Source organism: Centruroides sculpturatus, unplaced genomic scaffold (genome assembly GCF_000671375.1).
Source record: "Centruroides sculpturatus isolate CEXI.00-Female unplaced genomic scaffold, Cexi_2.0 scaffold76, whole genome shotgun sequence".
Classification (NCBI taxonomy): Eukaryota; Metazoa; Arthropoda; class Arachnida; order Scorpiones; family Buthidae; genus Centruroides; species Centruroides sculpturatus.
In genome coordinates, this window is record NW_019384451.1 from 1,017,904 (window position 1) to 1,041,351 (window position 23,448).

At 32.0% G+C, this 23,448-nt stretch overlaps 2 protein-coding genes across 3 annotated transcripts in view; one reads left to right on the top strand and one right to left on the bottom strand.

Moving 5' to 3' along the window:
• LOC111620564 (acid sphingomyelinase-like phosphodiesterase 3b) overlaps nucleotides 1-16,332 on the top strand; it is a 129,773-nt gene extending 113,441 nt beyond the window's left edge. Inside the window, exons 6-7 of the mRNA XM_023362509.1 lie at nucleotides 15,092-15,285; nucleotides 15,354-16,332. Coding sequence (XP_023218277.1) covers nucleotides 15,092-15,285; nucleotides 15,354-15,845 — 686 coding nt within the window. The 3' untranslated portion in view covers nucleotides 15,846-16,332. The remainder of the gene's footprint in view (nucleotides 1-15,091; nucleotides 15,286-15,353) is intronic.
• Nucleotides 16,333-16,572: 240 nt separating this feature from the next.
• Nucleotides 16,573-23,448, bottom strand: part of LOC111620565 — a 23,249-nt gene continuing 16,373 nt past the window's right edge. The window contains exons 1-3 of one of the 2 annotated variants that reach the window (XM_023362512.1): nucleotides 20,825-21,312; nucleotides 20,065-20,235; nucleotides 16,573-19,271 (exon numbers count right to left, since the gene is read on the bottom strand). In XM_023362512.1, coding sequence (XP_023218280.1) covers nucleotides 18,839-19,271; nucleotides 20,065-20,235; nucleotides 20,825-20,868 — 648 coding nt within the window. In that variant the 5' untranslated portion in view covers nucleotides 20,869-21,312 and the 3' untranslated portion in view covers nucleotides 16,573-18,838. Of the gene's footprint in view, nucleotides 19,272-20,064; nucleotides 20,236-20,824; nucleotides 21,313-23,448 lie in introns of those variants that run through there. The other variant, XM_023362511.1, reaches the window with a different exon arrangement.

Consider the following 23,448-nt stretch of genomic DNA (forward strand, 5'->3'; position numbering starts at 1 on the left):
CGTGAGATTTTAATATGATGTCATTTTGAAAATCGAAAATCTCTTCAGTTTTCATTGTTTCTTCTTGAAGTTCTGGTATAAATTTAGCAGTTTCAGTAATTTCTATTTGTGTAGTAAAAAGATTTTTAAAAAATGTAGCCACAGGTTCGATAATAGTAAATTGCTGGAACCTACTTTCAAACTGTTCCAAAAATTTTTTAATACGAGTAATAAATAATGTTGGGTCAAAATTATCTTCACCAGTCACTTTTTTCATCTTTGGAAAGTGTACAAGAGAATTTTTCGACAGATTATTTATTTAAAACTATATTTTGGCTTTGAATGCTTTTATAGAGCTAATCATTTCAGCTAGATGTTTATTTTTTCCCTGGAAATCCAGGTTTAAACTGCTCAATTTTTTACATATGTCAGTTAAATCCAAGTCCATCAACCATTATAGGTTATCTAATTGTTCAAATGTTTGACATTTTGAAATAAGAATTTTTTCATCTCTTCCAAAAGATCAAAAATTCATCCAAGTGCTTTGCCTTTACTTGTAACCATCTTATATCTGTATGTAAGATAAGGTCAGCTTGAGAAGATTGTTTAAAGCGCTTGTAGAAAAGGACCAATCTGTGTGATAAAGGATTTGCTCGAATTTTCTTAATTAATTTAATAACAACATTCATAACACATTCAAATAATTTATTTACTATTGAACACAAGACTGTGTTATTATTAAAACACTTGGCGTTTATCCACTTTATTCAGTTGAGTAGTATCCATTTGTTGAACTGTATATTTCTTTCTATAGATGGAAATCGCTGTTTCTATAACTAAACTTGTAGTTGATTCGTTTTTTGAAACTGTAAACAATAGTAAATAAATACGAAAACACGGTTTCAAAAAACGAATCAACTACATTCAAATAATATTATTTTGGTACATAATGATTCTTGATGTATGATGCTGTGATAATATATAAAGTTCGGAAAGAATTCATCTTTCTTGCAATGGGAAATGAATTCATTATTGCAGCCCACTATTGCTGGTGCACCCTCAGTAATTATTGCTAATAACTTGTGTAAAGGCATACTAATTTCTGTTGAGTAATTTTTAAAGATATTATGAATACCTTCACCCGTTGTTTGCCCTTGCATTGGTAGTAACTTTAATACTTCTTCTTTCACACTAAAATCACTGAATAACATTCTTATCATTACTGCCAATTGTGCTGTATCTGCTATATCTGTTGACTCATTTAATTGTGATGAGAAATACTCACATTCTTCCAAATCATTTTTCAACTGACTTTGTAAATCTATTGAAATCGCCTGGATTCTTCTTGTACTTCTATTGTTTGATAACAGCAAATCTTGTATTGCTGCAGTAATTTTAGCTTATTAGAAAATCCTTCAAATAATGAGTCAGCTCCAATGAGAAATGATCCTTCATTAGTTCACTTTCTAGAAATGATTTTTTTTTTCCAACAAATGAGAAATTTTAATGGAAGCAATACTGGCATTTTTATTTTTATGGCTGGTAAAAATGCCTGCTGGGTAAATATTCCAGATTTTAGATGATTAAATTTTCTTTTTTGTAACTTAGACATATAACTAATCTCAAAAGAACTGTGATTGGTTTTGTAACGATGTTCAACGTTGTATTTTTTTGCCACTGACACAATGCTGTTTCATATTAAGCAAATACATTACTCCTTACTTTCGATAACAAAGTAGTCTTCTTTCCAATCTTTGTTAAAAAGATAGGTTAATTGTTTTTTACTTGGATTACTCATTTTGGGGTAAAATGTTTATATACAAAAAAAAACCACAATACAACGATAGCATGTGATGACAACAGTACGAGTTTACAACGACAGCATGCAGTGACAATACATACTACTAATACAATAGAGTCACAATTGGTTACTTGATTATTATAGGCGTGACGGATTAGACAGAGGTCAGTGTAGCCCAAGTGCAGCCAATTTAGTGCATTTCTCATTACATCTAGCAAGATTTTAAAAACCAAAGTAACTTTTTATTTTGTTTATTTTTAAGATTTATTTTTTTTAATATTATTTCAACACTTTGCTGCAGGTGCATGTAAATAGCTCACTGGCACATGTTGGGCACAAGGTTGGGAACTCATCTTACAGTATCTTGTATTTATGTTTCTGATTTGATTACATGAAGATTTCAGTGTGAAGATCTTTTGTGTGAATATCATTGAAATACAATTTTTTAAAAATGTATTGCTAATATTCATTTATAACAGAATATAAAATATCACAAATATTTGAAATTAAAAAATAATAATAATAAATTATAGATAATTAGTGATTGAATTCTTTTTGTCTATATTGACTTCCAGCTTGTTATAGGTTATACATCTACCTTTGGTTTTATCCAACTGATTTTGTCGAATTTTGAGTCTTGAAAGTAGGCACAACATATCTGGATTGCTGACAGATTCATGTTTGAAAGAATGTTTTGAAAACTAAATCATCTTATTCTATATATATATACAACAAAATAATTGTAATTTATATATATTTAAATTATTATTTTGCTGTTTAATAATATTGACATGAATTCCAAATTTTTCAATATATTAATTTTAAACTTTTTGTCATCCACAGAATATATAATTTAACTGAACTGTAAATGTAAAACCATTCACAACTTAATCTAATCATTTTTTTCTCATTCTCATTTTCAGAATTAAATCATTTTTAGCATTAATTTTGAAAATGGGTTAATGTAATTCTTGTATTACAAATATTAATAATGTTTATGGATGTTATGTGCTGCTTTTAATTTTAACTTTAAAATTGTAGGACATGGAATTAATCCATTATTCTGAAATGCACATACATACTGGTAATTTACAGTCTCCCCTTTTCCATTACAGAATAAATAAAAAGTAATCAATTTCATTATGCATATGACTATTAAAATAAGCATAATTAAATTCAGTTAGAATGACATTGGAAATATCTTATTCTTCTGCAAAATAATTTTTTCTTACTAAAATCAATTAACATGAAATTAAATTACAGTATTATATATATTTAACGTAATATCCATGTTTATCCCAAGATATCCTTGTTGAAATTTAAATTAAAATCATTCAATATGCTAAATATATAACAAAAAATTAATAAATTGTAACAAGTTACCACTCTTAGTTTAGGAAATACTTGTTTTTTATTGATAAAATGTTTTTGACCATACATTCCATCATCAGTTTTCTTCATATATTTAAAAAAATCTATGCTGTTTATTAACACCTTCCATGATTGTGATATGTAAGTTTGATGCATATACTATGTCTGTATTAAAAATTAAAATATATACTTGTTCTAAGAGCCATAGTGATACTTTGCCACTTCTTTGGAATAAAGTCATACTGTTAAGACAATGTACTGTAACAAGTGGTGTGTTGGAACTGGCTTGTGCAAGTCTGTTGTTACCATTTTTTTAAAATTTAGTGAGCTGGTTGTTAAAATTCTTAATGAATGGATAATGAAGGATAAACAGTTTTACATATTAAAAGCTATGACTTCTATTTAATCATACAGTTCTAATAACAATAAAAATACAATGTTTTCTGAATTAGAACTACACAAAGTAACACACATTCAATATTTTTCTATCTCTCTAAGAAAAATTTTCCTAAATATAATTTCATTGTCTTTTCTTCTTGAATGAAGAAGAAATATTTAAAAATAAACTCCAGTGTAAGTTTATTGATTCTTCACTGGTTGTACTACTAGATTTGTTAGATGAATCCTCTTGGCCCTATGAAAAATTAACTTCACTGTGAATGTAAAGTGAAAGAAAATTAGATTGATTAAATGAAGTTTTGAAATTCAAAATAAATGTAAATGATTACAGAGATTTTGTAGATGATACTATAGAGGGAAAACTTGCATCAGTTCCTGAAAAAATTATTTTTCTAGCTTTTCTAAGTGATAGTCTTATTTACCTTTTGTGATATTCTTTAATAGTGTGTTTATATTTTTATTTTATTTCTCAAAAGACACTGTGGCCAGGTTGGTCTTTTACAAGCATCTTACAGCAAAAATCAACAAAACCAACAAAAAAAAAAATAAAAAAAAAAAAAACAGGACGCGAGCTGAGAAAGAAAATTAATTAAGAACAAATATCATTGCATCTTAAGTTAGTTTTCCATTTTTTACATTTTTTTCTGAAGATTTCATAACTCGATATGTTACGTAAATCGTTGCACAGACTATTCCAATAGAAGATTAATTGAAAAATCGGTGCAGATCTCCCCACCTCTAGTCCACCTTCAGGGACATTAATTCATTACTTCTTTATACATATAGATTCTATCACATTTGTTTTAAAGCAATGGTTCCCAATTAATGGTAGGCGTACCCCGAGGGGTACACGAAATTGCATGAAGGGGTACGTGCAGCAATCTAAAATTGGTGGATTTAAAATTTGAATGCATGAGATGAAGCAATCAAAAAAATAATTGGTGGACCATCAAAAATTTGGCAATTTACAACATGATGTCGAATGCACAAATTCTTTTATTTATAACTAAATATATTCTCAAAATTTCATCAAAAAATGCATTTGTGACAATACCTAAATGAAATTCTTGAGCAAGAAACAAAAATTGTACAATTAACACAATTTGTNTCTTTTTCTATTGTTAAGCCTGAGGATGGCCTATAGAGTAGGTCAAAAATGTTAGTTTTTTCAATAAAACTATCTTGGCAAAAAAAAATGTAGTGTGATAAGTTAAAGATCACAAATAAAAATAATCCCTCATCAATCACAAATAATTTGAAAACATTTAGATTTAATAAAATATTTTAAAATTTTCCAAAAGAAAAAAAGAAACTAAAATCTTTTTGAAATGGAAATCATTATGACAACACAAGGAATTGCTAAGTATCTCTTCCATGAATCATATTGGAAAAAACCATTTAATCTATACTAATATTATAAAGAGGTACAGTTTGTAAGTTTGGTTGTAAGAGGTAATCTCCAAAACTACTCATCTGATTTCAAAAATTCTTTCACTAATATTTAGAATGGACCTTCAGGGTGGACATAGGCTGTATATTATTCCATTAAACATTCATATAAAATTAAAAGATATCATTAGGTAAGTGTTATATTTTTGGTGTCAGCAGGTGGTGAGGGGCAAACGTGTGTGTATACGATATAGGTAACTGCACGGTGCAGTCGCGTGGTCAGCGAGATATGCAATGCATGTGTCTGAACTTGTGCTGAACATTTGCCTATTTGTTCTCAATTAAAATAATGAATATCTTTTGTCCTGTATGCATTCCTAAAACATTCATATAAATTAAAAGATATCATCTAACTGATACTGTTATAGTTACAAACTGAATTCCACGCGGGCAAAACCGCGGGCACAGCTAGTACTCTATACAAGACGAATGTTAACAGTATCTTAACATACTTTATATTAATACAAGTGTTAACCACACATGCCTGACTGTATTCCACAAAAGAACAGTTCAAATCCAAAATCTGCTATGAATTAACACTAAAATATAATTTTTGACAGTTACAAGTGAATTTTCTCTAATGTGGGATCTCCATCTGTATTTTAGTTGTACAATTTTAACATTATTGTACAATGGAGACAAGATTTGTCTGTCTAAAATCTTCTAAGCTATGTATTGCTTATTTATAACTAGAGATACACAAAATACCCTATGTACTTTTCCAGCAAATTACTCTTTAATCAAACTAAAGTTTTTGGCTTTATTAATAAGCCTTCATCAGGTTTTTTTCTTATTAATAAATCCAAAACTGTTAGTTTGAATAGAGAGTAATTTGCTGTAAAAGTACATAAGGTATTTTATGTCTCTCTAGTTACTGTCTAATTCCAGCTTATGCCAATATCAATGCTTATTTATGTGTGCAATAATAATTATGGAATTGTATGCACAGTCCATAATTATTTGTGACTATTTACATTCTTTTCATCAATCAGTTGTCATCATTGTCTTCAAATGATTTTACTGATTGTCCAGAGGATTTTTTGATGAATAAAACAGTGATGAGTGATTTTGGTTCAGTATTATCAGTTGTGTAAATGTCAAATCTCTGGCCAAGTACAAATAGTCTGAAAACCTGTTTAAATTAAAGAATGTTGTAGATAGAAAATAGCTAACATACAGCATTTTTTACGTATACAATAATATAAACTGGTTCTGTTGTGGTGCATGAGAAGAACATCTAAATTATGCATATTACTTCAAACAGCTGTTAGGAATGCAATTTTGAAAATCTGTTAATTATATTTTAGTTATAATTATTTTCATGTCAAATTTTTTCCAGTCAACATAGATTTAAACACATTTTATAAATTATTGAAAAGTTCTTATTGTAATTTTTTGACACAACCAATTACATAAGTTTAATTCCTGTATGTATCATTTATATGATGCTAATAACCCTTAGTTTTTTCATTCATTCATCAAATCATAGGGGTTTATCAAATCTACATATTAATTTCCATTTTTCTCAAAACTATATAGTTATAATAGTTATATTTATATATATAAACTATATAGTTATAAAAAAATATTATAGTTTTTATCTGAATTTGTTGATTTATAGCCAAATTCAAAACGAGTATTTTGTATTAATCAAATTAGTGAATGAAGCTAAAATCCAATATACTGTATTAACTTAGCAGACATGAACTACTAATTGTAATTAAATTCAGGTCAGAGTTAAATTTTTAAAAAATCTGCAGCTTTGAGCAAAATTTTGGCAAAGTACCACACTATATCCTTATCATTTCAATAATTTCTATACAAATTTCCCACAACATAGTCTGTTTTTAATCAACTTTATTTACTGCATTTTGCATAATATAACCCGCCAACAAATACATTTTAACATTTCCAATTGGTCATACAGCAGTTTGGCCCAAGAGGTCTAGTGCCATTAAACAATTTGATTCAATCCTGCACATCTGGTTTCTCCAATGGTTTCGTAATTGTAGAATTTTGATAGCCACAGCTCCAACATCCAAAACTGATATTGGATTTTTTTCTTATTTTTGTACAATTCCATCTAATGTGTCAAGTATATGCACATTTCTAATACCAAAACTGTTTAACAAAACATCGTAAATAAATATAATCTTGCATCAAAATAAATCAAATATAAAAATTGTTAATCACATTAAAGATTTATTTTTAATACAGAAATTAAATATGAAGAAACATTAAATATCTCATTTGGTCAAACAACTATTTGTCCATATCTTACAGCAGGAGGTTCCCAACCTTTTTTGTAGTGCGAGCACATTTGAGATTACAAAAAATAGTGGCGGGCATAAATTGGATTTTTAAAAAAATTAAATAGTATGTCCTTTATTATAATATGCATTTATAACATATATTTACTATAACATATTATATATTTATTATAAAAGCCAAATTAGTGCAATCTTTGACATTGCATTTCATTTGCTAATTTCTCACAGTTAGAAGTGTAAGATGATAATCCCAATCATAAACAATCTTCAAAGTTGGCATTAGTAAGTTGAGATCTGATTTTTGATTTTATATTTTGGTGGAAAATAAAGATTCACACAAATATGTAGAATTAAAACGGGTTTGATTTTGAAGGTTCCTTTTTCAAAAGATTATACTCTTTATGATCAACTAAATTCCAAAAGTTTTCATCCATATCGTGAGATTTTAATATGATGTCATTTTGAAAATCGAAAATCTCTTCAGTTTTCATTGTTTCTTCTTGAAGTTCTGGTATAAATTTAGCAGTTTCAGTAATTTCTATTTGTGTAGTAAAAAGATTTTTAAAAAATGTAGCCACAGGTTCGATAATAGTAAATTGCTGGAACCTACTTTCAAACTGTTCCAAAAATTTTTTAATACGAGTAATAAATAATGTTGGGTCAAAATTATCTTCACCAGTCACTTTTTTCATCTTTGGAAAGTGTACAAGAGAATTTTTCGACAGATTATTTATTTAAAACTATATTTTGGCTTTGAATGCTTTTATAGAGCTAATCATTTCAGCTAGATGTTTATTTTTTCCCTGGAAATCCAGGTTTAAACTGCTCAATTTTTTACATATGTCAGTTAAATCCAAGTCCATCAACCATTATAGGTTATCTAATTGTTCAAATGTTTGACATTTTGAAATAAGAATTTTTTCATCTCTTCCAAAAGATCAAAAATTCATCCAAGTGCTTTGCCTTTACTTGTAACCATCTTATATCTGTATGTAAGATAAGGTCAGCTTGAGAAGATTGTTTAAAGCGCTTGTAGAAAAGGACCAATCTGTGTGATAAAGGATTTGCTCGAATTTTCTTAATTAATTTAATAACAACATTCATAACACATTCAAATAATTTATTTACTATTGAACACAAGACTGTGTTATTATTAAAACACTTGGCGTTTATCCACTTTATTCAGTTGAGTAGTATCCATTTGTTGAACTGTATATTTCTTTCTATAGATGGAAATCGCTGTTTCTATAACTAAACTTGTAGTTGATTCGTTTTTTGAAACTGTAAACAATAGTAAATAAATACGAAAACACGGTTTCAAAAAACGAATCAACTACATTCAAATAATATTATTTTGGTACATAATGATTCTTGATGTATGATGCTGTGATAATATATAAAGTTCGGAAAGAATTCATCTTTCTTGCAATGGGAAATGAATTCATTATTGCAGCCCACTATTGCTGGTGCACCCTCAGTAATTATTGCTAATAACTTGTGTAAAGGCATACTAATTTCTGTTGAGTAATTTTTAAAGATATTATGAATACCTTCACCCGTTGTTTGCCCTTGCATTGGTAGTAACTTTAATACTTCTTCTTTCACACTAAAATCACTGAATAACATTCTTATCATTACTGCCAATTGTGCTGTATCTGCTATATCTGTTGACTCATTTAATTGTGATGAGAAATACTCACATTCTTCCAAATCATTTTTCAACTGACTTTGTAAATCTATTGAAATCGCCTGGATTCTTCTTGTACTTCTATTGTTTGATAACAGCAAATCTTGTATTGCTGCAGTAATTTTAGCTTATTAGAAAATCCTTCAAATAATGAGTCAGCTCCAATGAGAAATGATCCTTCATTAGTTCACTTTCTAGAAATGATTTTTTTTTCCAACAAATGAGAAATTTTAATGGAAGCAATACTGGCATTTTTATTTTTATGGCTGGTAAAAATGCCTGCTGGGTAAATATTCCAGATTTTAGATGATTAAATTTTCTTTTTTGTAACTTAGACATATAACTAATCTCAAAAGAACTGTGATTGGTTTTGTAACGATGTTCAACGTTGTATTTTTTTGCCACTGACACAATGCTGTTTCATATTAAGCAAATACATTACTCCTTACTTTCGATAACAAAGTAGTCTTCTTTCCAATCTTTGTTAAAAAGATAGGTTAATTGTTTTTTACTTGGATTACTCATTTTGGGGTAAAATGTTTATATACAAAAAAAAACCACAATACAACGATAGCATGTGATGACAACAGTACGAGTTTACAACGACAGCATGCAGTGACAATACATACTACTAATACAATAGAGTCACAATTGGTTACTTGATTATTATAGGCGTGACGGATTAGACAGAGGTCAGTGTAGCCCAAGTGCAGCCAATTTAGTGCATTTCTCACTACATCTAGCAAGATTTTAAAAACCAAAGTAACTTTTTATTTTGTTTATTTTTAAGATTTATTTTTTTTAATATTATTTCAACACTTTGCTGCAGGTGCATGTAAATAGCTCACTGGCACATGTTGGGCACAAGGTTGGGAACTCATCTTACAGTATCTTGTATTTATGTTTCTGATTTGATTACATGAAGATTTCAGTGTGAAGATCTTTTGTGTGAATATCATTGAAATACAATTTTTTAAAAATGTATTGCTAATATTCATTTATAACAGAATATAAAATATCACAAATATTTGAAATTAAAAAATAATAATAATAAATTATAGATAATTAGTGATTGAATTCTTTTTGTCTATATTGACTTCCAGCTTGTTATAGGTTATACATCTACCTTTGGTTTTATCCAACTGATTTTGTCGAATTTTGAGTCTTGAAAGTAGGCACAACATATCTGGATTGCTGACAGATTCATGTTTGAAAGAATGTTTTGAAAACTAAATCATCTTATTCTATATATATATACAACAAAATAATTGTAATTTATATATATTTAAATTATTATTTTGCTGTTTAATAATATTGACATGAATTCCAAATTTTTCAATATATTAATTTTAAACTTTTTGTCATCCACAGAATATATAATTTAACTGAACTGTAAATGTAAAACCATTCACAACTTAATCTAATCATTTTTTTCTCATTCTCATTTTCAGAATTAAATCATTTTTAGCATTAATTTTGAAAATGGGTTAATGTAATTCTTGTATTACAAATATTAATAATGTTTATGGATGTTATGTGCTGCTTTTAATTTTAACTTTAAAATTGTAGGACATGGAATTAATCCATTATTCTGAAATGCACATACATACTGGTAATTTACAGTCTCCCCTTTTCCATTACAGAATAAATAAAAAGTAATCAATTTCATTATGCATATGACTATTAAAATAAGCATAATTAAATTCAGTTAGAATGACATTGGAAATATCTTATTCTTCTGCAAAATAATTTTTTCTTACTAAAATCAATTAACATGAAATTAAATTACAGTATTATATATATTTAACGTAATATCCATGTTTATCCCAAGATATCCTTGTTGAAATTTAAATTAAAATCATTCAATATGCTAAATATATAACAAAAAATTAATAAATTGTAACAAGTTACCACTCTTAGTTTAGGAAATACTTGTTTTTTATTGATAAAATGTTTTTGACCATACATTCCATCATCAGTTTTCTTCATATATTTAAAAAAATCTATGCTGTTTATTAACACCTTCCATGATTGTGATATGTAAGTTTGATGCATATACTATGTCTGTATTAAAAATTAAAATATATACTTGTTCTAAGAGCCATAGTGATACTTTGCCACTTCTTTGGAATAAAGTCATACTGTTAAGACAATGTACTGTAACAAGTGGTGTGTTGGAACTGGCTTGTGCAAGTCTGTTGTTACCATTTTTTTAAAATTTAGTGAGCTGGTTGTTAAAATTCTTAATGAATGGATAATGAAGGATAAACAGTTTTACATATTAAAAGCTATGACTTCTATTTAATCATACAGTTCTAATAACAATAAAAATACAATGTTTTCTGAATTAGAACTACACAAAGTAACACACATTCAATATTTTTCTATCTCTCTAAGAAAAATTTTCCTAAATATAATTTCATTGTCTTTTCTTCTTGAATGAAGAAGAAATATTTAAAAATAAACTCCAGTGTAAGTTTATTGATTCTTCACTGGTTGTACTACTAGATTTGTTAGATGAATCCTCTTGGCCCTATGAAAAATTAACTTCACTGTGAATGTAAAGTGAAAGAAAATTAGATTGATTAAATGAAGTTTTGAAATTCAAAATAAATGTAAATGATTACAGAGATTTTGTAGATGATACTATAGAGGGAAAACTTGCATCAGTTCCTGAAAAAATTATTTTTCTAGCTTTTCTAAGTGATAGTCTTATTTACCTTTTGTGATATTCTTTAATAGTGTGTTTATATTTTTATTTTATTTCTCAAAAGACACTGTGGCCAGGTTGGTCTTTTACAAGCATCTTACAGCAAAAATCAACAAAACCAACAAAAAAAAAAAAAAAAAAAAAACAGGACGCGAGCTGAGAAAGAAAATTAATTAAGAACAAATATCATTGCATCTTAAGTTAGTTTTCCATTTTTTACATTTTTTTCTGAAGATTTCATAACTCGATATGTTACGTAAATCGTTGCACAGACTATTCCAATAGAAGATTAATTGAAAAATCGGTGCAGATCTCCCCACCTCTAGTCCACCTTCAGGGACATTAATTCATTACTTCTTTATACATATAGATTCTATCACATTTGTTTTAAAGCAATGGTTCCCAATTAATGGTAGGCGTACCCCGAGGGGTACACGAAATTGCATGAAGGGGTACGTGCAGCAATCTAAAATTGGTGGATTTAAAATTTGAATGCATGAGATGAAGCAATCAAAAAAATAATTGGTGGACCATCAAAAATTTGGCAATTTACAACATGATGTCGAATGCACAAATTCTTTTATTTATAACTAAATATATTCTCAAAATTTCATCAAAAAATGCATTTGTGACAATACCTAAATGAAATTCTTGAGCAAGAAACAAAAATTGTACAATTAACACAATTTGTGTTAATTGTACAATTATCATCATCATCATGTCAGCGAAGCGGCAATAAAATATTTTCTACCATTTTGCACGACATACCTCTGCAAGAGCAGACTTTCAGCCATGACAAACATGAAAACTAAACATTGTCACCGACTTCAACTCGAAGATAACTTGAGACTGAAGCTGACCAAAAAGCAACCAGATTTTACAAAGTTGTGCAAAGAAAATTGTGCACATTTGTCACATTAAAATTAAATAACCTTATGTTATTTTCATTATTATTAGAATTGTATTTTAAAGGTAATAAATGTAAAAAAAACTTATCTATTTATCACTTGCTGTCTACCCACAGCTTCGCCCGCATTATATCAAATTTTCTCGTGGGAGTAAGATATTTTCTCGCAGTAAAATGTAGCCTATGTCCATCTGCAACATGCAGGCTATCTCTGTGCCAAATTTTATTAAAACCTGTTCAGCGGTTTAGACATGAAAAAGTGACAGACAGACAGAATTATCTTCGAATTTATAATATTAGTATGGATTAATATGAATTTCTGCTATAAGGGGTATGCAAGTTTGAGCTCTTTCTTGAAGTGATATGCAGGAAAAACTAATTGGGAACCACTGTTTTAATGCAAAAATATGTTATATTGTGTCATGGTGGCACATAGATCTGTAGCTGTTACTGGTCTTCTGTGACCTCCTCCAACATTTTTCAGAAAGAGAACTGTAGAATATTTTATATAAAAGTATTTTATATTATATTATATATTGCATTCTGTATTATGAAATATTTATTATTATTATTGTTTTATAAATAATAAGTCTTTAAAAACAGGTCTATAAATATTATGGGTAATCATTTTTACTAAAAAGTAAACTAAAGTTATTTGTGAAAAAACTTAGCTACTGCTGTTAGAATCTTTAAAAGGTTAAAATATAATGTATAACTACTAATTGCCCAAATTAATTTTAAAAACGTATTGATTATTCAGATAAAGATTCTGTTTTTGAAATTTGTGCTTATTTAATAGTAATCAAAAATAATAACTGTAAAAGAAATTAAAAGCAAAGAATTCTAGAAAATAAAAAAAAAAAACAATAGATTCTGGTGTCCTTAAATTCAAATTGATGTCATCCAATGACCACCTCGATTCTATTTCAAAATTTTATATTTAAAACAAACTATTATTCTTGATATATTTTTATCTAATCTAATTGGATGTCATTATATATTTTATCTTAAGCTAAAACTTCACTTGCTTCACACTGACTTTTACAATAAAGACAATGAAAATCTTTTATTAAAAATAATAGAATAGATTACAACATTTGAGGTAATTATTTTCTATATTATTGTTTTAAAATAAAACTTGACTTGAAAAGCCTCAAGACAATAATTATTTGAATTGCTTCAACTGCCATACTAAATTCTCCTAATTCCTCAAAGATTAACTGCTAGAAATTTTTGCAACTCATAACAGAAGAAACAGAATATCAAACAGGATGTTCTGTTTCTTCTCATTCTGAGATTAATTTCTGCTTGAGCTTAAAGTTATGAGTTTTTTAAATAAAATTCTTCACTTGTTTAATATTGTCACTGTTAGTTTAAAGAATTGAGTAATGACTGTATTAATGATTGTTGTATTCAATGTGAAATCTCCATACTTTACTGTAAGTAAAATCAGTTTGCAAATATATTAAAATCATATGTTGGTCACTTAAAAAATGAAACAAATACAATCCCTGAAAGCTTTTGTCTTAATAGTTTAATTCCAAATGCGACCAACATGGTGTTTGCCATTTTTAAAAATATGTTGTTAAAAAAAATTATCCTTTATTGTCACATTGATAAGACTGGGAGGAATTACGTGACATGATGATATTCTGGTGGTCATGATAGTTAATGCCTCCTTGAAACGGACAAGAATTCAAATTTTGCAATAAAATTGACCCTTAGTGCACTTTATCCAATCACTATAATAACCATGATAATTTGCCATTATTAGCAAGGAATGTGTGGCAATATTTGTTCCATTCAGTTTTGTGAAAATGGTGTGTATTTATAGTTACCTTGTGCTTACCAGTTGCAGCAATTATGCTGCCCAAATATAGTAAGAATGTATAAAACATTATTATAACAATTGTTTAAGGAGTTGATTTTCAGACTTTAGTCTTTTTGTCTAATCCAGTCTATTTTTGCCATATATAATGTAAACTTTTAATGTAAATTTAAAATTCCCTTAATTATCATCAGAACACATTTGTGTATTACCCGTTGTATCTCGATGTACTACAAGACAGAAACACTAGATTTGGAAGGTTGAGGCTACATACAAACTTTAACTGCCAAATATTTCTACTCTTGGATATGGTTTATTGGAATTTTGTTTTATTTGATGGAATCTTCCATATAACAATAGTTATTGTTAATATGCATTAATGAAACTTAAACATCATGAGCAAACAACAGAAATGTAGAATATTTTTTGTAACTGATTGAAATTCCTTTTTGAATTCTTACAGGTTATTTTTATGCTACATTTTTAGTGTTGAGTCAAAAATTTTAACTCCTTGTTTATCAAATAAAGTATAAAAATAATTGCTCATTGACTAGATTAAGTTGTTGGAAATTTCAAAGCCAAATGAAATAACAATCTGAATAAATAATAACAAATATGTTCATTGCTTATTTATACTTGTTACTTGCAAAATTTACAGTATTAAAAGCCTATACCAATGATCTTTTTCAGATCAGATTACGTCATCCATGTTACTGTCATCGTCAATAACACCCTGGCACAGTATAGAACCCAGTATGAAGGGAGTGAGCATCTCTCCCAATCCATCTATTCGGCTTTATTACTACAACAGACAGGATGGTAAAATTTTAGATTATGATCACTTCTTCTTGAATTTAACAAAGGCAAACAACCTTTTTGACAGAGTAAGTAATTGTAATTAAAATATCGATTAACTGTATATGATTATGCAGCATTAAGAAATTTTTTACAGAAACTTGACAATCAAGAGAATGACTCTTCTGAATTCACTTGGAAATTGTTTTACACTTTCACAAAAGAATATGAATTGGAAGACGTGACCACTCGGTCTCTCGAAGAACTGTTCAAGAAGCTGAAAACAAAACCGGGTTTCTTTGAAAAGTATTACAACTTCACAACAGTTGGAAAGGATAATGGTCTCTGCGACAAAATCTGCATAAGACTGCATCTGTGTGCAATCTCTTTCCAAAATCACCATAACTACAGCAGTTGCGTGAAAATACCAGAGCAGCAAATCAGGAGCATCATCGAGACCACCACTCCGGTACCATTCCGTGAACCTGCAGCACCACAAGACACACGCAAGCGGCCCAATTCTGCCTCATCCCGTAACATTCTCATTGGATGCACTCTGTCACTGCTGGTCCTGATCATGATACTTGTGGTGGTCTACATAAAGAGATCGCGTCTTGCCAGGGGGCCGAGATTCGTAAGATTTCAATAAATGTCATATATTCCGAATATCAGAATTAAGTCTTTTATTTAAATTTGATATTTGGAGACATTGCAACACAGAAGCCATGGCACAGTATATCAAAGAAATAATATATATTGATATTTAGTGAATTTGTTAAAAGGTCAACTTAACTTATGAAAGAGCAACCCACATTTTGCAAGTTTGTATAGTTGTTGTTGTTGTTAAATTATATTTGCACAAGAATTTTAAAAATATTTAAATAAATATCAAGAGACTTTAAGCAGAAGTTTTAGAGATAAATTTGGAAGATAAAAAGTTGCATTGTTTTGTTAAACACTCACCAAACTAAATGGAATTAAGATGTCAAAAAATTAAGTATTCTGGTGCTACTTTGGTAAAAATACAGCAGATAAAACCACAATGTATTATAAAAAAAATCAATTGTATAATGGTTTTTATTGCTTATATATTGTAATGTTGTTTAAAATAAATTTTTATATTTAATATTGAAAAACTATAATTATTGTTGGCAATTTTAACAAATTTTGCTGCTGTTTTTACGTGCACAGTTTGGCATTTGTTAATGGCAATTACTATCTTTAAATTCCTTCACTATAGAACATTGGTGTGTTGCAGTGAAACAGCTTTTGCAGGGGCATGTTATGTTTTATAAATGATATTTGAACATTTAGTATGTGGCATTTGTATTGTTTTCCAAATTAGTACATACATTGAAATAAGATTAACAAGCAGCTTAGAGAGTCATAGATACCTTTTTTATTCCAAACAGAATGAAAGCAATTGCAAGCAATTGAAATTTACATAATTTTATCTATTGTCAATAATGGATACAGATAAAAGGAACATATTTCACGGGGACGCGTTGGATGGTTTTGCTTGGAAAGTAATTTTTCGTCTGTGGCGCGAGATACTTCAGTCGTCACGTGCGCGAGTTGCAGTATCTGGCTACGGGAATATCCAGAGGTGACTGAATCTAATGCTACGTTAAGCCCATATTTTGTCAGAGCATTAGCAGTTTCTTCTCCTGGTTAAATTTCTGATGCCTTCCCCATTACATCATGAATAGTTCTGCATGTATTTATGTGTATATATATATATATTTTTATACGTATAAGAAACATAGCCAGATGATCATCGCTCGCATAGAAATATTTCTGCAAACATCAATTTTACATTTATCTTTTGTATATTATACAATTGCTAAGTAATTTTTCATTAACTTGAGTGACTAGTTGATTTTCATTTAGAAAAATCTTCATGCATTAGTTTCAAATTTATTGATAAATAATTTCCAGTGCAAATAATTTACACCATAATCTACATTAAAAAATTTTCCAGCCGCACCATAAAATTTTGTCACTCAAAAGAAACATAAACTAACAGTGGCGACAATCTCACCGTCTGTCCATAAAAGTTGTGCAAAGAACAACCGACAGAGGAAAAGGGACAAAAATGACCAGTTTTTGAGATTGCAGACATTGCAATCCACAAAAAGTGTCAGGCTACTCGGAAAAAGTATGGAACAGAATATAATTAAGAATACGTCAACAGAGTCTTAAGCACTCGAGCATAAAAATAAATTAAATTGACATGGCAACAAATAACAGGAACTATGTTCTTACAATCGTCTATGATTTTAGAGTAAATAAAAAATATGGCCTATGCAATAGTCTACACACATTTCAAAAACAACAAAAAAATTTGTAGCAAAAAATTTAAATAAATACTTTTCTATATGGTACAAATCCCAGATAAATAATCACTTTTTATAACCCATTCATATATATATATATATGTATTTAAAAAAAAACAAAAGACTAAACTGTATTTAAACATATCAAAACGTGACTAAATCGAAAAAAGTTTGTATTTACAAAATTACACCTGCTTTTTTTTATAAATATATCTGCAGTAAAAATTCACAACCGTACATTTACTCTAATCTTAAATGCTGCATTTGGGGATCTTATCGCCGACAGGTTGTGGACGCGCATAGCCATTAACAAAAAAAAACATTGTTATTTTTGAAAGTATTCAATAGTCTGCCTTATGTTAGCCTGCTGCATATTATGGCTTGGGTGCGTCGGGCACTCGGGGGTTTCGTCCCAAAGGTTTTTTCGTATACGGTGTCTTGCGCCCCTCAGTAAACTGCGTGCGGTCTTCCACTGTGGGTCTGGTAAAAATTCTGTCACCGAAAATAGATGGCTTTCTATGTAGCAAAAGTAATATGTAAACTATTTACACCGTAAATGCACGTTTTAATGGTTTGTAAAAGTTAATGATTTTCCAGCATCTGTTTTTAAGTGAAGGATATTTATTTAATAATTGCAGTCTGTCTGGATGAAATTTATTCAAACAGATAACAAAGATATTAAAAAAGAAAAATATGTCTGTTGTGTTCAAAATTCGACCAGTCGGATGTCTCCATCCGTTTCTTGACATACATTACAGTTTTGAATTAAAAAATTAATTTTCCTACTAGAATGCACTTCAATTTCAGCCTGCATATATATATTATATATATGTACGAATGTATTTTTATGTATGTATATATATTGTAATAAAGGCACACAAATAAAATGTCGGGATAGCTAAGCAACGGGAACCGATAGTTAAATTCTGTGCTGACAATGCACATAAATACTTAAAAATACAAAGATTAAGAGTGATTTATAAAATCACGAGTTTCTTGTGGTGATGCCATTACTTTATTATTATTCCAATAAGCCGTACTTTCGGATTAAGCTCACCGCAATGCCATAAGGCCACCGGATCAAACAAAATCGATACTGGGAGAGGCACTCCACGGCAACGGGTTGTTCGACGTGGACGTCCTCTCCGCCATCCCTTCTAGAAACCAAACTAAAAAGTCTGCCACGTACAAAATACAAAACCACAAAGACGACTCGTCTCGACAGTTGAAAGCGTCGCAGAGTACGACCGACGCCCCGCCTCTCGCGGGACGCGCGTCCGAAGAAAGCCAGTCTCTCGATCTCTCATTACTGAATCACGCAACACTTACACTTTGGCTTTTTCTTTATGACCACCTGCTCCACTTGTGGGGCATCAGAGGGCGGCGCGACGATCCCGCGACGGACCTCCACCACACCGGGCTCCGCCGGCCCCGCATCCTTTGGCGCGCTGCCGTTGGCACCCGCCTTTCCGCAGTCTGGGGTGCCGGTGCCAGTCCCGGTCCCAGCTGGGACCGCGCCACCCCCATCCACCATCTCAGAGACCCCTCCAGCAACGTGGTCCGTCTGTTCCTCCGGTGCCGACAGAACCTCCCGCGACTCGGTGGTAGGAACAGGCACCTCCGGCCCGCTCCCAACGGGCGTGATGGGCTTGCCTTCCTTTATGAGGCTGACAATGGTGTCGGCCTCGCGGCTCAGCTCTCCGTCTGGCCGGAACGGATTGTCGATTCCGCCGTCGACGCTGGAAAAGAGAGGAAAATAATTATAATCTGCTGCAAGGTCTCAGACCAACTGCCTAAATTAACAAATCATGCTTAAATCTAACGTGGCGAGAGTCCCTGTTCGACACAGTACAATAAAGAAGCCGAGTAATAACACAAGAACACTCGTTAACACGCTCGTTAGGCCGGAAATAAGTCGTCGCGATCGCCCTCTTAGGCGTCGAGAGAAGGATGTCGGCAGCAGACAATCGACTCCTCCCGCACGCAATTTGTTAACGCAACATCATTTGACATTTTCGCGTAACGAACGTCTCCGCGTCGTTGAATACGTAATTGGAGGGGGTGGGGCGCGAGGCGTCGTCCGGCCTCCCCCTCCCGTAATTAGCCGTTCAGTCGGAGACGTGGGACGAAACCGACGGAAGAATCCGGAATTGCGATGCTGCGTCACTTCTGCTTGGCGGCCATGTTGTGACTCGCCATCCCCGTCGTCCGGTCGGCGAAGAAATGCTTACTCACTCACCCTTTCCTCGGGACCATCACGTAGTAGACGTGAAGTCGAGCGTCCACAGCGGCCATATCTTGGGTCATCGGGCTATAACGACGTGTTCGTTACGTCGGACGACCGCCGAACGACGTTCTAGCGCGCGCGCCGCACGAGAAAAAGGCGAGCGCCCTCACCGGCAGCATCGCTATTTATAGCCGAGCATCGATTTGCCGCGGGAGATGCGACGTCGCTTCACGCGACTACTGGACTTAATCCAAAATCCCGACCGATTATTATTTTCTAAAAATGAGGGAAGTGACGATACTCACCTCTGCTGCCTTTCGTAATTTGGCGATTGCACTTCCGATGACGCCGACATGACGGGAAGATAGACGTCCAGAGGTACGTCGGGAGATTCGGGTGTTGTAACGTAGTGTGGACGCTGCGATTCGAAGAACGATACGCGAACCTTGGATGGCGGATTTGCGGGCTTTCCGTTACTGGAAGGAAGAAAAAGATCAAACTGCGGGATACAGACACCACTTTTTTTCTTTTCTTTGCGAGAGCCGGTTATTTCGATACCAGAAGCGTGTGTGTCGCTTCTACTCTATACACAGACACACAGACCTTTCCGCGGGAAGGACGTGGGAACTTATACTCAGCTTCCTCGCGTCTATTGTCCATGTTGGTTCCCATGCGGAAAAGGAAATCGTCGCTTCCGTTTCGGAAACTTATCCTTTTTATATTATTAATCGTGGCGCCCGCCTTCAACTTCGAGCGGCGACTAGGGGGATAAAGCTTCTTATTCGAGAATCACGTGACGGGAAACAAAATTAAATCCACAGGCGGTTCGAAAGAAACCCGATAAAGTCACTTCGATTCGCACGCGTACAGGCCACGCGTGACGAATTCTTCGTGTCGAAAATAAAAGACTCCATGGTTCGGAACCGAATTAATGTCGATTAAAGTATCGTCGTCGAAAACGTGACGTCAGCGACTATCGCTAAGCAACAAACGAAATGGGACTAACAGGTCTCGTGCGGATGATCAAACCGCATTTAAACGGGTATATATCGTAAGATACTAAACCTGAAATAAACCAGAAAGACGATCTTCCTGTACGGATATCGCATAACGAGTTAAAGAACCGATTAACAATTAGCAGCTGTCTTTATTTTTTTAATCGTCATCAATCACATCGTCCGTCACAAATTATCGCGCATCGCGCCACCTGGAATGGTTTCTGTAATGGTCGGGCGTCAAATTTTTAATAATAATAATAAACAAACGTCGTGACACATGTAATGTGCGCACCTTTCTGGAAAGGGTACAGATTAGAGGAGAAAAAACGATTAGAAAACAGAAATGAAATTCCTTCCCGCAAATATCGATCAATCGACGAATTCAATTAAAAGAGATTTTTCGACCAGCGGCAAGCGGGAAAAAGGATGTGCAATCAGTTCGTGCCACACCCAGTCGGCAGCGTGGCATACACACACAAAACAACAGGGTAGAGATTCGACTAAACACGATAAATATTAAACGAGATGCTGCATTTAACTCGTTTAGAAGCGGCAGGATGCGGATACGAATGGCTTACCTGTCTTAAATGGCCTCGTCGCCTATTAGATATGGCCGCCGTTTCTTATCCTTTCACCCACGTTTCCGATCGCTTACACTACTGCTACATAAACTAAGGAATAAAAGAGGTTTTTATCGAGTTGTAAAACTCGAACGGAGGGAACCAGTCTCGCCCACGTGCCTGACTCGACCTTGTGTATGTAAGATTACGCTTTAAAGTAAAAATCCGAACGAACCGACACGTTAACCACAACTAAAACGAGGATATCGGGCGGGAGGAAGTGGGACTAGGCGATTTTGCTAGGTGAGGGGGTGTGCGGTGAATGACTCTTTCAGACATTCGTGTGTTTAGAAATGTGTTAACAGGTGCACGAGCCGCAACCGAAATAACGAATACGGTAATTGGACGAAACATTCTTCCCTACTTCGTATTTTATCATCTCCCTCACTTGAGATATATACGGTTTATTTGAGTGCTTTAAAAAAATTTTGGAAATATTTTAATAATCACGTCTCCTTTTCGAATTCAACAAAATCGACAATGCGGCAGCTGATTCACGATTTTATTGCCTTTTGTGACCTCACAAACGAATATTTAGAAAAACAATGGAAGAAAGGCGTGATGTCACGAACCCATAGGTTTTGGAAGCTAAATTTTCACGAACAAATCAACCCCGAAATTTTCATAAAATTTTATATAATTTTATTTTATCGCAAAAGTTACGAAATAACTTCGTAACATAAACTAAAGGCAAACATTTTCACACGACCGCTACTATCTAAAGACTAGCTAGTATCGTCACTAATCTGAGTTTATTTTTGAACTAGTTATTCGGCTGGGCCGCCCGCAAACTCGATTACTGATTCCTCGCGTCACGTTCGAGGAATTTTCCATAAGAAAAAAAAGAGGTAAAAAAATGGCACATCCCCGTTTACGGCGTAACTCTTCGAAATTACCAGTTACGTGTGTTAAACAATAAATAAGGGCTTGATCATCGAAACGATCTTTAAAAAAAATAAAAAAAAGTGAAAGGGAGGATATTTTTCAACATACTTTGCCTAACGTTTTAGCACCGCTCCATTTTTAAGAGTTATCTTCTTCGTGCGCACATATTTTTAAAAGGTGATAAACCCGCAATCTTTATCGTATCAAAAATGTAAACGAAACAGAGTTCATAATTTCAAATCATTTTTTCCCCTAAACAATTTTTTGGAAAGATTCTTTGGCTTCTTAACGATTTCCTCCCCTTATAATTCCTTAGAGCGTAAAGTTTCGATGACCTTTAACGTTAAATAGCAATTTTTTTCATACGTGACAAATAGACGCAAAAGCAAAAAAGCTTGCCACATCTGGATATACACATTTTAATTACAACGGCTTCGTTGTTACTTTTTATTGATATCGTTTACGATGTAGTTAAGATCAGCCTTGACCTATATATTTATAACATATAGCGTCGCGTCAGGAGTCAAAAGTTCAATATTCCGATTCTCACGCTTGGACTTTCTATCGTCGACATAAAAAATAAAATAAAATAAAATTCGATTCCTTTTTTCTGATGAAAATGGCCGTCGGTCTCTTTTACTTTCTAGACAGGAAGTCGAAAAAGTCACTTCGCTTCCGTCCTTGACCTTATTCGGCCCCCGGCTTTGGGTCGTCGAACTAGTTAAATCGCGCGTGCGTTTCCAATAATTTTACGACGCAAATACTTTTGTTCGGCCGGCTGCTGTTCGCCCGTCGAAGTTGTTCGATTTGACTCCCCCTAAATGCATCCGCGTTTATGTGTAATGCTGGATTAAAATTAAACAGTTATGTTGCATTTTATAAACAATGTAATACAAACCATTAATGTCGTCGTGCGTTCGCATGTTTTTGAAACGTAATACGTGAAAATACAAAACAACGTGGAGCAAATATTTCAGATTTTATTTCAATAAAATTATTTTAAAACATTCCAAATTTTGAAATATAATAATAATTATTGAAAAGTGAAATACAAAATGAACACAAGTTATTTAAAGTAATGTTAGATTTAGAAATAAAAAAAATTATCAAAATAATTTATTTTTTATTACTGGGTCTGGCAACATTTAATCAAAATTATAATAAAAATAAAAATATAATTAATAAT